We start from the raw sequence: 17,132 nt of genomic DNA on the forward strand, positions 1-17,132 counted from the left end.
ATTACAACTTGCATCCACTGTGTCTTTGATGCTTCCAAACATCCACAAAAAAACCTAACTGACATTCATACTTAAGGGGTTGGAGGCATCAACCTTATTTAACTCCAGCATGTCACCAAGGCCATGCTGCAGCTCAGTACTGATTCCAAGTAGATGGGACTGCACACGTAGCGGCCAGCTGCTATGCCACATATATAGTTGGATCAAAGCCATCATATTTTGCTATTCAGTTCATTAGAACAGTCCATGTTGCAAAAGACGATGAAACACTCCTGGATAGAGAACAATAACTATTAAAGATAACTGCAGTGTATTTATTTCACACGATGTTACTGCTGGAAACCTTTATTTTAATGGTCATTGAGATAACAAGATGAGATTAATGATATCTTCCATTCACAAAGGTAGCAAAACGACCTATTTTCAGTAAGTGGAGGCACTTCATCTTAATCAACAGATGGCAAATTAATACTGAAAGGTTTATGTATTTTCATTTAGGTACACAAATGCTGGTTCTGTTTTCTTCTATGTTATGCTCGTGACTTGTTGGAGGGAAGCTGTTAAGGAGCAAGCTTGGGGGAAAAAAGGAGAAAATGCAAACCATTTGAGGGAAACATATGTTTGTAGTCCGCCTCTTTCTTTTGCCTGGGTCTCCCTGTGACTCAAGTCTGCAAAGCCTGAGGTATAGCTCTGTTGAAGGGGCAAGGTTTAGGATAGTTAAAAGCATGTGATTCAAAAAATGTCAATGGCTCCATTACCCACTCATTTATTTTTATTTATAAGCTTACTCCCCCCCCCCTTCACCATATAAGGTCCCAGGGTGACTTACAGCAAAGGAGTATAAAGTCATAAAACATAAAACTGTTAACAATAATAAAAATAAGTCAATCATTCCAAATAGAACACAGCAGTATAGATCCAATAAAAGGTGGGTACCACAAAACAAAAGATCTTAATTGACAAAGGCCAGGATAAAGAAGTAAATTCAGTTTACGGCAAGTGCTGTACAATGAAGGTGAAACAGGCACATCAGTGGAGAAGGACTTATACAGCTTAAGGGCTGCCTCTATGGATGTTGGTGACTTCTAACAAAACAGAAAAGGTGGCAGAAATTGCTGCAGTTCACATGTTTGTCTGTGGTCAGGAACAGAAATCAGTTAAGTGAATGCAATTTGCATTTGTTCATACTGTATCATTGTTTTACAGTGTGTTGTGAATGTCTTTTTTCCACATTGCTTTGACGTTTACACTTAAATGAATGTAAGTTACATAAATAGTTAAATAGTGCAAGACAAATGACAGTATTTGTTGGAAAGTGAACCATAGCAGAATAGAACCAGTGTTGATGGTGACAAGTGAACATTGGAATGGAAATCACTGTCTTCTTGCATCCCCAGCTGTCAGAGAGAAAGTTATCTCTTGAAGGACATTCCCACACACTTATGTGGGTGACTTAAGTACCAAGAAAGCCCCTTCTGCAGATCTTAGTATTCAAGAAGCTTGGTAGGGATGAAGACAGCCTTTTTGATATTTGCCTTCCCCACACCCAGTCCATTGCTAGTCTCTAATTTCATAGTTTCATAGTCTTCTGGCAGGAGTCTTGTGGTGGACCTATTGATTCTTATTTGACAGAGTTCTTCTTTAGCCAGTTGTTTGAATTTCTACAGCTACAGATAATTCTGTCTGCCTTGCTAAGGGATGTTAGGAGTGCAGTATGAATGCTGAGAACTTGGTGTGCCCCCGCCCGCCCCCAGACACAGCTGCTGGCTCAGAGCTTATTGCCAATACTCAGGCTCACCAATCAATAGAACATAATTAAGCAGCTTCAGAATGCTGCAGGCAAGCTCTGTTGAACACATCTGCTGGCTGAAACTCAAGCTGTGATGAGCATGTCATAGAAAGAGAGTGAATCCAAACCATTTATGGGTATTAAGGCTGCAGTCTTAAAACACGCTCACACCTCATTGAACATAGTGGGACTTACTTCAGTGTAAACACACAAAGGACTGGACTGCAAGGTTGCAGTTCTTTTGGCATACTTAAAAGCAGGGACAGAGAAGCTTTTTCAGCCTAAGGGCTGCATATGTGCTGGGATAACTCAGCAGAGCAGGAGACTCCTAATCTGAGGGACTTGGTTTTGAACCCAACATTGAACAAAATATTCATACATTGCATGGGTTGGGACTGTGCTTTTTTTCAGGAGGTACTCAGGGGTATGCAGTACCAGAACCTGGTTATTGTTGTTGTTAAAAAGTGTGGCACTTACTGTAACAACTTTATGGAGAGTACCAGACCTATTTTTCTAGAAAAAAAACATTGGGTTGGGACTTGATGACTCTTGTGGTCCCTTCCAACTCTACAGTTCTATGATTCCTTTCTGCCAATGGTGGGTAGAGCCAGAGACAAAAGTGGCAGAGCAACAAATGCAAATTTTAGTTTTGTACAGTATGCTAGTTTCTGAACATCCCCTCCTCTCTTCTACCCAAACAAGCAAAAGGCATTATCAGGGTTCACTGACATATTAATAAGGCAACATGCTATAGGAGTCTATGCAGCATGACGTGTGTTTGTGGAGAGAGAGAGAGTGCAGCTGTGGCTGGGGAGGGTGTGTGGTGTGGAGAGAGCCCTGCAGGCCAAACATAGACCTGGTTGGCCCCATTTACGCCCTGGGCCTGAGGTTTCTGCACCCCGCTTAAAAATAGAGAATTCCAAAAGAATGTTACAAAAGACAAGGGCTACAAACCATCTAAAATGCAAGTAGAATATGATGTTTCAGTTTGTTAGTTTGTGCAGTCAATAAACTAAGGAGATTATAGGTATAGGTATAAATATAAAAAGATACCTGAGAGGGTTAAGCCAATCATGATTGAACTGGGGTTCTTAAGTGTACTAAACCACAGGGTTATATTTAATTCACTGAACCAAGTTTGAATTTTGATAAGCTGTTGAGTAAAAGCAGTTATTCTCTGCAGGTTTTTTTCTTAATATAATGGTCTGTGTTAATTTCACAAATGTTTATTCATTAGTCCTTTCAGTCTTATTTCCATATTAATCTGCATGTTTTGTTTTTTAAATCTGTATGAAAATTCGTACATGAATTTGTATTTAAATACTTTAATATATGTACTTCATAAGAAAATACATATTTATATAATATTTTTGCTCAGTGTATGCATTTCTAAATGTCTTTATCCTATAATGCTGAGAGCTGTATTGCAAAGTCAGAGAAGTGCGAAATCCAAAGATTATGTTCCTTTCCATGCATTAGTCCAGGAGGTGAGAATCCAGTTAGTTTGCCTAAAAATGTAAACCAGACAAAACTGTCCTTCATCCCTGCATGTAGTCCTGGGTGTGATCCATAAGCTGAACAGAGCTCACTTATTTGGGAGTAAGCTTCATTTAGTACAGTGGGACTCACTATGGGATAAACCTGCATAGAATCAGGCTGCATGTTATTAGGGATACAGGAGAAATTTGATGCAGTTCACATTTAAACCTACCTAACTCACATTTTTCAAAACAGTATAAGATTTGAAACACAACCATCCTTTAAAATGCGGACTTCTCCAAATTTTACAGGGCAGTTATCCAACCAGGCAATGTGTTCAAAAATGTATATAAAAAGTGTTGTATATAGTGAAAATAACATACAAAATGTGTTATAATAGGGAAAACTTGCTTGTGAAAAAATGTATATACTAGACTGAAAGGAGAAATTTGTTCCATAATGCAGATGAATTTTCAAGAGGACCATATACATAAATATGTATGTATATATATATATCTAGCCAGAAACTGATGAGGTAATGTGAAGGACTGAACTTAAGATTGGGAAAATAAGAAACTGGGAGAATCTCTCTAAAATAGAGATTCACCCATTCTTACTAAGTGCTTGTTTCAAGCTTCCATTCAAGAAGCTCTAAAACAACTTTTTCTTCAGCTGAAAATCATCTCTGTTGACCATTTGCACAAACAGTATTCAGCTATGACAGAATGGTTGTATAGCAAGGAGAGTGGTAATATGTCACACTGGTAATAATTGATTGATTGATAAAAATTATCATGGACAATGATAATAGATGAAGTTTTGTTTAATTGTTCTCTTCCTAGATGGTTGCCCCGGTCTGTGTTATGGAAATGGAAGATGCACCCTTGATCAAAATGGATGGCACTGTGTCTGCCAGGTGGGCTGGAGTGGAATGGGATGCAATGTTGTCATGGAAATGATGTGTGGAGACAGCATCGATAATGATGGAGGTACGGGCATGCTTTATGACCCCCAAGTATTGTGCAATTAGATCCTATGTATTGCCTTTTTGAGGGATGCGGGTGGCGCTGTGGGTTAAACCACAGAGCCTAGGTCCTGCCGATCAGAAGGTTGGCGGTTTGAATCCCCGCGACGGAGTGAGCTCCCGTTGCTGGGTCCCTGCTCCTGCCAACCTAGCAGTTCGAAAGCAAGTCAAAGTGCACGTAGATAAATAGGTATCACTCTGGCAGGAAGGTAAACAGCATTTCTGTGCACTGCTCTGGTTCGCCAGAAGTGGCTTAGTCCTGCTGGCCACATGACCCAGAAGCTGTACGCCGGCTCCCTCGGCCAGTAAAGCGAGATGAGAGCCACAACCCCAGAGTCAGTCACGACTGGACCTAATGGTCAGGGGTCCCTTTACCTTTACCTTTTATTGCCTTTTTGCTGTCTTACTTCCCACCCCGCTGAGGGCCATCTGTAATCAGAAGTAACTTAATCAGAAGTTTTTAGTACTGATCCTGTTTTGACCAGCAACTTGTTGCTTGCTTGTTTTTAAACTAATTTCACTCTTTTAATTTTCTGTTATTTGTGAGGCTATTTGGGGCTAAATCAAGTATATCACATGAATATTTAAACTGGCAAATAAACAAAGTGAAGGACCACACTGCAGAGTGCACAATTCAGACATGATTCTCTGAAGTGGGATAATAATGTGTCCTCCCAACCATTTCGTCCCACCTCCAAACTCTTCATCTTCAAATATGCACATAACATTAAAGGCACCTCTCTCAATCTGAAACAGTGCAACAGATGCACAGCTGTGGAGTGCTGATTTGAGCTTGTGGCGTACATCTGTGCCATGCTGGCAGGACTTAATGATAGCAGCCGTGTTCAGCTGATGCCCGCCGTGGCAAAAATTTCTGAGCTTTCTGAGAAATTGCCACATTTTACTACTTCTTTAATTTTATTCCTGTTTGCCTCTCCCACTTTGCTCCTTTGGCACAGCAGCCACAAGTTTCCTGACTGGGAGTGGCCTAAAATATATGGAGGGCACCAGGCTGGCAAATGATGATCGAAGATGATATTTCAAATTTGCTGAAAAGGTACACACACACACACACACACACTTTTGTATGTCCAGCTATTGTTCAAAAAGCAGCAGGGATGGTTCCATATAAACTGCCTGGAAAGCCTATGCTGAAATCTTTGAGTGTGACATTCTCACATTAGAGCCTCAGGCTCCAGAATAATGGCACTACCTAAAACCAGAACCAACAAGACTGCAGATTGCAAGCAGTCTGAGTGAGGATCACATCACTTCTAAGCTTTCTGTAGAGCATAGAGCATGCTGTGGCTCTACAGAGATGTGTCCAAGCCTCCAAGCAGATATTCACTCTGATTGCCAGACGTTCTTACTTAGGCTGTGCAGCTGGTTTTGAGTAAAAGCGGGAGCGTTCCAAATTTGATCCAGGCCCCAATCTTGCCATCCTACAACCTGCAATTACAGCCCTCCCTTGACCCCCATCCTGCTAAGCCCCCCCCCTTTAAAAAGAGCAACAGACAATGGTAGTTTTTATTGGTGTTTTTGCATACAAAATAAGATCTCCAAAACCAAGGCCTCAAAAAACAATCCCAGCAGCAGAAGTTGAAACAATTTTAATGTTGTTATGTACTGCTTTTATATCCTGCCTTTCCTTCTGGAGGAGCCCTGATTGGCAAACATATCTGTACTATAAAATATTATAGGAAGCATCCTAAAAGCAGTGTCCGTTAATGTCAGTGGGTTGGACTAACAAAGGGTACAATCCTAGCAAGTATGTAGCTTGTGGACACATCTATGCTGTTAGAGGCCAAGTGCCCTCTGTGTCTAGGAGTGCCTTCATTTTGTACACCAGCTGTAGCCATATCTGGATTAGGAGGATCTGACTACAGTGGTACCTCGGGTTACATATGCTTCAGGTTACATATGCTTCAGGTTACAGACTCTGCTAACCCAGAAATAGTACCTCGGGTTAAGAACTTTGCTTCAGGATGAGAACAGAAATTGTGCTCCAGCGGCGCAGCAGCAGCAGGAGGCCCCATTAGCTAAAGTGGTGCTTAAGGTTAAGAACAGTTTCAGGTTAAGAACGGACCTCCGGAACAAATTCAGTACTTAACCCGAGGTACCACTATACTAGAGTCCAAGCATTGGTAACCTTGAGACTAGATTACTGCAATGTGAGGCTGCCCTTGGCCCTGAAACTCCAGCTGGTGCAGCTGATGTGACACCTCTGCTAAAACATCTCCATTGGCTGCTCATCTACCAGGCCAGGCTGAACACTCTTATGTTAACATACAAAGCCCTGAACCACTTGGATCCTTTACAGACTGCCTGGGCCGTTATATCCTAGATGAGATAATCCAGAGAAGCAATGTTAGTTGCCCTTCATGTCACAGAGGCCCAACTTCCCTCAACCAAATGTTAGGCATTTAGTGTTGCCCATCTCCACGCTGGGGAACATTCTTTAAGCAGAGATACATCAGACATCTTCACTTTTGACTTTCAAGTGTCTCTTAGAAAAAAAATTTATGCCAACAGGCCCACACAGCAGTTTTGAATAACTTTTGTTTAACCATTTTAAAACAATTGCTTTGCAAGGTTTTTTTTAATGTTGTTTTGTATTTTATTGTTTTATCATATGTTGCTGTAAACTGTCCTGGTATTTTATAAGATGGTAGCAGGGCTTTTTTTCAGCTGGAACTCAGTTACAGCACCTCTCAGGTAGGTGCATTGCCATTATAAGAGAACAAGGGAAGTGTTCATGGTGAGTTCTGGCACCTCTTTTATTAGAAAAATAGCACTGTGTTGTATATTAGTTGTTTATTGTGTATACAACACAAGATGCTGTTGGCACTGTGATCTAAACCACTGAGCCACTTGGGCTTGCTGATCGGAAGACTGGCGGTTTGAATCCATGCAACGGGGTGAGCTCCCATTGCTCTGTCCCAGCTTCTGCCAACTAAGTGGTTTGAAAGCATACCACTGCAAGTAGATTAATAGGTACCGCTGCAGCAGAAAGGTAAACGGTGTTTCTGTGTGCTCTGACACTCGTCACGGTGTCCCATTGCGCCAGAAGCGGTTTAGTCACGCTGGCCACATGACCTGGAAAGCTGTCTGTGGACAAGCGCAGGCTCCCTTGGCCTGAAAAGCAAGATGAGCACTGCACCCGATAGTCACCTTTGGCTGGACTTAACCGTCCAGGGGTCCTTTACCTTACCTTTACCTTTACAACACAGAGCAAAAAAAATATATAGGAACTTGCTGTCATTCCATCCCAAATACTCTAGCCAAACTTGAACCTAGCTTTCCTACTTTTATTTTCCTTCCTTCCTTCCTTCTCCATTGTTTTTTCCTTACTGATGTAGATAAAACTAACTCAGTTTATCATTCTTTCACATATAGATTATTGCACAGTATTATTTTCTCATCTTCCTATCTCACATTGTAAGCTGCTTATCTCTGTCCTTAATTCTTCTGCTTACTGATCTTGCACAGCAGTCCAACATGTATCTCCTTTTTTCTTCTCTCTTCCTCATTTCATATTGAATAGGAGGTGCTGCACCTTGCTTTCCTTACCTCGCTACTCTGCTTTCAGTTTATTTACCTTCTTGCACTGTGTGATCAGGTGGCGACAGCCTCAGCCCCCAGGGATATGGAATTAAAATTAGGCCAAATTTTATTAAACTTCCAAATGTAGGAAGACCTTGGCTTAGGCCTTGGGCATGTATACCTCCCAGCCCCTCAGCCGGGGGGAACTGGGGCTCATCAGCGTAAATGGGATATGGGGGTGCTCTGTGAGACATAAGTGTAGCTCACTGACGACCTTTCAGTGTATGACCAGTGACACCCATATATATATAACCCCTTTAAGAGGGGGGCCCTGGAATCGCTGCTGCAGCGGGGTGAGTCACCACTTCTCTCTCCCCTCCCCCCCCCCCATATAGGGAAGAAAAGACTAAAGGATTCCATCCAAGTCCATAAACCACCCAAGTTGTGACAAATTGCTATGGGGAAGACAAAACCTGCCAATGCAGGAAAATTTCTTCCCGGTCCTTCAACAGCAACTGTCAAAGACTGCAGCAGCGCCCTCCAAACAGGAAGAAAAAGTTAATCTGCAAACAAGAAACATTAAACAAAGGGAGGGGAGGGAGGGTGAATCTCCAGAGCTGACTGCCTGGCTATTGTTGGCTCCACCCCCTATTTATAAATGAGGCTGGCCCCACCTCCCAGCAAAAAACTTGATTACTGAGGCTGGGTGTGAACCTCCAAAAATTAACACTGAGAGGCAAGCCAGCTGCTGTTTGCCAGTAAGCTCCCTGGGAACCGTAGCACCACGTGCGATCCCTCAAAGGGCATCCACAATGTAAAGTGTGAGTGCTCATTCTCCATTCTTCTGTTGGCTATTGCACCACCAACTTCAGTCTAAACTCTCCCCTCAGCTGGCCCCCACCTGCCTAGCTCTTTGCTTACCACCAGTCCAGAGGCTGTTATCTCCAACTATGGGCCACCTAGCCTTTTATCACCCCCCATTGGAGATCCACCCTTCCCCTTCTTGCACAGGTACTTCATCGTGTGGAGAAAAAGTAGGGCATAGATGTATGGATGGTAAGCAAGGAATGCTGAAATTGTCGCGCGCGCACACACACAAACACACATATAATATCCATGGTGTTTCTATTGTTAAGTCTCTTTGAGATGTTTCCTAGGAAGAGATCGTAAATGCAGGTAAATAAATAAATAATGCATTCTTCCCAGCCGTTGATCCTTTGGCTGCTGTATTGCAACATTTCCCCCCCCTGTATTATCCATTTCAGATGGTTTGACAGACTGTATAGACCCTGACTGCTGCCAGCAAAGCAATTGCTATTCAAGCCCGCTCTGTCAAGGGTCCCCTGATCCCCTTGACCTCATTCAGCAGAGCCAGCCTCCTTTCTCTCAGCATCCTCCAAGGCTCTTTTATGATAGAATCAAGTTTCTTATTGGCAAGGAAAGCACTCATGTAATCCGAGGAGATGTCTCATTTGAGAGCAGGTAAGTGTTTTGTGTGTTTTCTTTACTACTGAAAGCTGCTTTCCAAATTGAAGGTACTCAACCACTACACGGGTAGGAATGGTTGGTGTGTGTGTGTGTGGAATTAAATGATCCTTTATAACCTCTTTGGGGAATATTGCCTGGTCTTCTCCACGCTTAAAATAAAGCCATAAACAGATATTTTAGATTTGCTGCATAGGTCTTTTACACATATATACTGTTTTCAGTTTTTAGTCATGAAATAGCGTTGACATGCTAAAATGTCCAATAACTTAATAAAAAATAGTTTACATTTGTTTACATTTAAAACAACAGGAAGAATGCTGCAGTCCTTTTAAAGCTTTTTGGGGAAGCTCTGACCAAGAAGGATACTTCCTTTTGAAAGATAAATGGCCCCATGTAGAATAATCTCAGGAGCTCATGGTCACATTCTATGATATTTCTGTATTTTTGGTTGAATTCTGATGCTATTTTATGTTGTTTTGATTGGTGTGTATCTTGTACTTTTATTGTATGTTTCTTTTGAGTTCATATGTGTTAATCTTGTTCACTGCTTTGGGGACCTTTGGGCTAAAATTTTGTGTATATATGTGAAACTTACCATGCCATAAGGACTCCCCACATGTGGTAAATGAGCACACCACAGACAGGATGATGTATGCTGATGCACTAGTTTGCTACACGCAGGAAAGGCTGTGTGTCTTTGGAGTGTTTTCAGGCATAGGACCATAATTTATGGAAGGGCCATAGCAGCTTAGTGGTAGAACAACATTTCAGTCTCCAGCATCTCCAGATAGGAAGGTCTTGCCTGAAACCCTGAAGAGCCTCTGGCAATCAATATCAACGATACTAAGCTGGGTGAACTAATGGCCTGACCAGGTAAAAGGCAGCTTCCTATTCCCTTGCCTGAAGAATTCAGGGGCTATAACAGAATAGGCTCTGACTGCTGTGGAAGGAACTGTAGCTCAATGATAAGTTCATAGTTTGGATGCAGAAGGTCCCAAGTTCAATCCTTGACATCTCCATTTGGGGAGAGGGGAGAGCCAGGTGGCCGATGAGACACTGGAAGGCTCGTCAATATTTAACACTGGGCTAGATGTACAAATACTTATATTCCTGTGAAAAAGTTGAAATCTGGAACTGGGCTTCTTCGTTGGTTGTTCTTAAATTGGGGAGAAATTTCCGAAGGCAAAGTGACGCTTCATATGTGGGGCTAAGCTTGTGCAGTTTGTGAAGGAAGAGCCATTTGGGAGACTCTTGAATGATGTACATGATCTAGATCTGTATCAGTTTGTTTAGAATGTCATGGAGGGGGTAATCTGTGGACAGAAACCAGCATAGTAGAGAAGAACAGAAAGATCTTCCTGATCTAACAAATAGCTCTGTGTACCTTACGTCAGTAAAGACATTTAAACCAGTTTGTTCTGTTGCTGAACTAAAAATGAGCAGGATCCTACAGCCACAACAAACCTCTGAAGGTGGCTTGCTTAAGCAGGTAGTATCAGGCTGGAGTTGCATGAGCTTGGGTAAGTCTAAGCAGAAAAGACTCTCCTGGATCAGAGCAAAGGCCTATCTAGTCCAGCATCCTGTTTCCCACAGTGGCTAGCCCTGATGTCTCTTGAAAGGCTCCGCATCATGACATGAGGGCAATAGCCATCCCCTGTAGTTCCCAAGTAACTGTATTGAGAAGCAATGCTGCTTTTTATCCTGGAGGCAACATACTGCCATTATGGCTATTAGTCTTATCCTCCTGACAAGGTCTGGAGTTCAACTGAGCCCTTCTATACGTCTTGATCTCTCCCTCTTTCACGAAAAGTAGAGTGACTTTAAAGAGTAGTCCTTTATCTTTGAGCCTTGCACTCTGTCACCTCTCAGTCTATTGGAAGCATTGGGGTGCAACTCTCCTTGGAGGCTGATGGGCCTGCATAGGAAAAAGTAGATAGAGGGAGGACCCTCCCAAGTTTCCTCAACTGTCCTTTCTGACCTAACCTGTGGTGACCTTTCCGCAGGTGCTAGACTGATAGACTTTTTGACCTCATGACCTGCTTCCTGCTTCTTCATCCTCACCTTAGGAGAGGATACGTCTTTTCTGTCCTGCTTACTGAGGTACAAGAGCAAGCATGGCTCAAGGCAACGTCACCTTAGCTAGGATCTTTCTTAGCCAGCATATACTTTCCAGAATGAATGTAGCTTTCTTATTTTCCTAAACTCAGAGTCTCATGGTGATTCTATCCAAGTTAAGTGTGCCCCTTCAGTAGGAATGTACAGTATAAAGTTCAACTTCTGGTTAGTGTTTTAACTCCAAATGCCAGCACAGTCAGCATGAGGCCTCTGGGGTACAGAAGGCACCGTTCCTCAGGGTGAATCTGATTCAAGAGGTGCTGCCTCTTGGGGGCCTGTTTTGGTTCTCTGGTCAAAGGGGCTGCTGGCTGACTGGCTCAGGCCTGGTGGCAAGGCCAAGGTTCAGTCCCTCCATGGCTTGCACCACTGGTCTTCCTGAACCAGCTGGTCACTCATTCTCTGTCAGAGAATAGTATGATGTAATTCCTCATCCAACCAGGAGTTTCTGCCAGGAAGTTCTCATCAGTTCTTATTCAAACAGGGAATTATCATCAATGTGCCTTAGATTCAGTTTGCTGGAAAATAATGGTGGTTGTGTGAGTGAATGATATACCTTTGAGTCTATAATACATATATGTGTATTTCTGTGTGACTATAGAGAAGTAGTTTAATGCTCTGAAGGCAAGGTTACTGATATTTTCCTCCGAAAAGGGAGTAACATTTGAAATATGCAGCTCATAAGGTTTTATACAGCAGCCCACCCCAGGCAACTATAATTTATGTACTGGTGTCGACAGCCACAGATCATCCATAATACCTAACAGTTTCTCATGTACCTTGGCCTGTAAATTAGATTTCTTGGTTCTTAAACGTTGTTGTACTGAAGGAGAAAATATAGCTAGTTGTGCTGATGTACTAGAGAAGGAGAAATCCCAAAATAAGGATAGGATAATATCTTTATTAGATCAGTGCCTGGATTGGCAGCCACCTGAGGACTCTACACACACCACTCTGAGATCCATCATGAAAGATAAGCAGGATATGAATGTAATTAAATAAAAAATATTAGGTTAGACCATGCTAGGTGCAAAACAGATTTGAGGTTGCACCAAAGGTTAATAGGAAGAAGGGAAAAAACAACCATTCTACCTTTGAAAACAAAAAAGGCAACATTTGGATTCATTTCCTATGCGCTGCAATTAACACATGATATGGATCTGAATTGTTCTTTGTGCTGAATGTCAAAATTGGATGCCGAACATGCTTTTAAAGGAAGCTGGGAGGCTTGTATGATGTGGAAACAATAAGAGGCAGGTATTAAAATGCCCCTGTGAAGGAATGGGGCTTTCAGTATTTTGTGTTTGTGTTTTTGTATGCAAGTAATGGGTTATAGAATGGTTTTGCTCTAAAGGCTCTCATGCATAAGAAGGTTAAAAAAACAACTCACACAAATGTTAAAAGTTCAAGGGAATGTTTTGCTCAGAATGCTGTTCACAGGAGGGTCAAAAGTTTAAGAGGATATGTTTTGCGCAGGATATTCAAAAGTTGTTCCTAAGAACATGGCAATTCAAGGGAAGTAGAAACTTAACTAAGATACTACTCATCTACTGTTTAATTAAAGCGTTGGAAGTTAGCTAAACATCAAGGACTTTGTTGTGCAGAGCTGGAGTTTAAGAGCTGCAAGAGAATAAGAGGGATAAACAGTTTTTAAGACTGCATGAACACTGGAAAGTGTTGTCGTTTCCAGTTGTATGCTGCAGGAGGAAGAAACCAAGAGAGGACCACAAAGGGATCCACAAGCTGAACTGTGGGGTGAAAATTGTTAAGTATTGGCTTGATTCAGGAAACATTCTAGAATAGGTATAGCTGGATGCTTTTATCTCTTAAACTCTAATAGATAACTATGCAAACTTTAAAATTAGAGTCTTTCGCACCGAAATTTCTCCCTCAGCCTGCTTAACTTTTCATTTTGCTAAATTCTTAAGTAAAATCATAATATGGTCTGAAACATTATTATTCACCCTGTGTCTGAATGCTGTACCACTTTATCTAATAATGGAAGAAAAGAAGAGACTGAGAGGAGATACGATAGCCATCTTCAAATATCTAAAGGGCTGTCACATGGAAGATGGAGCAAGCTTGTTTTCTCCTGCTCTGCAGGGTAGGACCCAAACCAATAGATTCAAGTTACAAGAAAGGAGATTCCAACTAAACACCACAAAGAATTTCCTAGTTTGACAGTGGAACAAACTTCCTCGGAAGGTGGTGGACTCTCTTTCATGGGAGACTTTAGTTGAGATTCCTGCATTGCAGGGGGGTTGAACTAGATGCCCCTTGGGGTCCTTTTTAACTCTACAATTCTATGATTCTAAGTTCAGAAGTGCTGTTTGGTGTGAGCAGCCAGAGACGGGGGAAATAATATCTACAGAGTGACAGCAGTGAGGTTTTTAAAAAAGGTGGAGTTGGTTTGGCTGATTTGTTTGAGAGGAATAAAAAGAGAAGCAAGGCAGAGACTTTCATAATAGATAGACCATGGCTTGACTGTTTTGGGAACTGGACTGGACTGTGATTTCAGGACTGACCCTAGGATTCCATGCCTGAATCTTCTTCAGAGACAGGAGCCTGTCTGTACAGATTGAACCTTTCTCTTTGCATTGGACCTGAACCTGTATTTGATCATTGACTCCTCTCTAGTGTTGCCCTTGGGACTGTTGTCAGTAGCACTTTCTCCTTACACTACACTGCTTGCTGTGTGCACTATTGGGACTTACCTCAATGTAAAACAGGTTTCAGGACAGTTTGTGTACCCATGTTTACAAACCTATGGTTATTCACATGCGTAGTGAACTCTTTCAGTTCTAGGAATTATCTCCTTCAGTTAAACCAAGTTCACTGAACTAATTCAAAAATCTCTAAACTAAACCTGAAAGTAGTTTCCATAATTAAAGACAAATTAAGTTCATTTGGGGGGGGGGTTGAACTTTGAATGATTCCTAGTTCACCTTCAAGTTCACTCCCTTTCTCTCTTAGCTTTATTTTATTTTATTTTTAAAAAAAGAGCAAGTCAAGTGGATATTTCTAAAGTTGGAAGCAGCATTGTAAGTTTCAGGCTATACTGTTGCTAAGCACTTTTAGCACTTAATCAGGAACAGCAGGAAGCACAATTTTGATAGAGTGTCTCCATCAAAAGAAGGAGGAGCAAAGGTATGAGGAGGAGATGCTGCAGTAGAAACAACCACCACCACCCAAGGTCACAGCAAAGGATTTCATGTCATTCACCCCGGAGAGGATACCTATGTGACTCTTCTTACCTTTGCATGAACATTTCCTGTGACACTTGGCAAAAATCAATATCAGTACTAAGCATTGGTGCAATGTATCAAGTATTCAGAGCATATCACATACATTATCTCAGTAATCCTTGATACAACCCTGTAAAGGTGACCATTGTTTTATCTTTGTATTGCAAACACTGAGATAGGGGAGTTGACATGGCTTAGTTCATGGCAGAGAGAAAATTTTGACTGGCCCTTACTAGATTTCACTTATAGTCACAATATAACACCAGTGTTGAGATTGCCCTTCAGTCACTTACCTTTCATGATGGACCCCTTAGCACTTCTAAATGAGCCAAATATATCGGCCTACTTAAAGCGTGAAAAGACTTGACAGTCTGATGTGCATACTGTGGCCATGGATTGAGGGTGTGCATATTAAAATAGTTTACCCATTTTTAGCCACATATTGCTAGCAATTTGCTTGATTTGCCTTCATACATGTGACTAAAATTATTCTAGGCTTAGAGTTAATTGCCCTCCCGAGGTTGCTTAGACCAGTGTTGTCAGTAGGAAGGAAATGAATAAACCTTACTAGACCTTTTTTCCTTAATACATTTCACTGCAACATTTGATGCAATAAATTATACATTTCTTTGAGTAAAATTGCCATTTGTTAGTTTGTCTATCAGACATACACTTCAGCAGTTATTGGCCAGAAAAGACTTGTAATGTTATATGTAAGACAATGTACAAGCAATTGAAAATGCAAGACATACAGCTAGAGAAAGAAATAATTGAGCCTAAGGCTATCCATAACTACTAGTCATGATGGCTATGTTCTACCACCACTATCAGAGGCAGTATGCCTGTGAATATGAGTTACTATAAAGCATAAGTGGACAGGCTGCAGTAGTACTCAGGTCCTGCTTGTGGGCTTCACATAGGCATCTGGTTGGGTACTAGAGCAACAGGGTGCTGGACTAGATGGTCATTGGCTAGATTCAGCAGGCTCTTATTGTTGTTGCTGTTGGCATCTGCCTGTCTTGGGAGACAATGGAGAGTACACTTTGGGGGGTGAAGTCAAAGATTTGGAAAGTTGCAGCGCCTGCTACAGCTGTAGAGACCCATATGAGAGAGACATAGTTTGTTGCAGCTGGGGCAGATAAAGGCATCTGGTTTTGTGATGCAGATGCATCATGGTGTTCGTTCTCTCTGCGCTCTATCCAGTGGCCACCCCTCCTTTGTCCACTCTTGTTGATGAATGATCTGTCTGTCTCTAGGCACTACAGTCTTCTGCAAGGGATTCCCACATGGCAGGGTTGATGTTTCTAGCCTTCATGTCTCACTTGCAGTCATCTTTGTAACAGATATTGATCTGCCAAGGGGCCTGGTGCCTGAAGACGGCTCCCCTGTAGAACATGTCCCTGCAAATCCTTCTGTTTTGTAGACATGCCCAAACCAGTGCAGATGTCACTGAGACAGGAGTGTGAATGTGGTAGGACTGTGGTATTAGGTGTGCACATCTTTATTTGAGACTCTGCCCTGTCATGTGATGCCCCAAATCTTCCTGACAACAGCACATGTGGAAGGTGTTGAGACATCACTCCTGGTGGTTGTAAGTCACTTCCATAAAGCAGCATGCTCAACACACAAGGCTGGTAGACCTTCATCTTAGGATCAGTTGTTAGCATTACATTCTCCCATACCATTTTGGGAGAGGGAGAGGCAAGCCATTGTCATGACTGCCTTGCCAATATGCTTATCCAGTTCAGTGTCAGTGGAAAGGTTGCTCGTTATGGTGGAGTCCTCTGCAAAATCCATGCAAGGGACCCTATTTTGTTAGGAGATTGCAATCAGGGTGGAGTTTGTATGGAATCCTGCAAAACTGCGGAGGATTAAACCTTGCTCATCAGCTGGTGAGTGGGGGGTTAAATTATCCTTACTTTGACTGTGTGCACTGTTCCTCCTCCTGCCTCTCTAGCTCACACTGGCAATGCCATTTCAGCCTCAGTGGCCAAGGGAAATGGTGGACAATGGTAGAGCAGGATGGTTGCTGTGGACCTGTCTAGGCCTTTCCTAACAATTCCTCCACAGCTCGCCTGGACCACCTACCTCTGTCTCAATCTGTGCTTTTGTCTCTTATCTCCCTCCTCCGCTTCCCTTTTCCTCAGGGTCCATCACTGCTGTGATGGTGATGCAGTTCTCAGAAGTTTATTATAATGGTGTACTTCACTGTACAACCTGTGTAACTATCATTGGATGTCTCAGTATCTTCCTTTGTTTGTGCTCATTTCACCCTGTCTTATTGCAGACGTGCTTGTGTTGTTCGAGGCCAGGTGGTAGCGATAGATGGAACCCCCCTGGTTGGCGTGAATGTGAGTTTCCAAAACCACAATGATTATGGATACACCATCAGCCGACAGGATGGAAGGTGAGATAGTTTATTCTGTGTCTTCTGATACTATTTTACTTCATT

At 42.2% G+C, this 17,132-nt stretch overlaps 1 protein-coding gene across 14 annotated transcripts in view; it reads left to right on the plus strand.

The window, feature by feature from the left end:
• TENM1 (teneurin transmembrane protein 1) overlaps positions 1–17,132 on the plus strand; it is a 391,653-nt gene that overhangs the window by 262,363 nt on the left and 112,158 nt on the right. For all 14 annotated transcript variants that reach the window (XM_081897279.1, XM_081897280.1, XM_081897290.1 and 11 more), the window contains 3 exons: positions 4,111–4,257; positions 9,101–9,317; positions 16,968–17,087. In XM_081897279.1, coding sequence (XP_081753405.1) covers positions 4,111–4,257; positions 9,101–9,317; positions 16,968–17,087 — 484 coding nt within the window. The remainder of the gene's footprint in view (positions 1–4,110; positions 4,258–9,100; positions 9,318–16,967; positions 17,088–17,132) is intronic.

This window comes from Podarcis melisellensis, assembly GCF_964234715.1.
Source record: "Podarcis melisellensis genome assembly, chromosome: Z".
Taxonomy (NCBI): Eukaryota; Metazoa; Chordata; class Lepidosauria; order Squamata; family Lacertidae; genus Podarcis; species Podarcis melisellensis.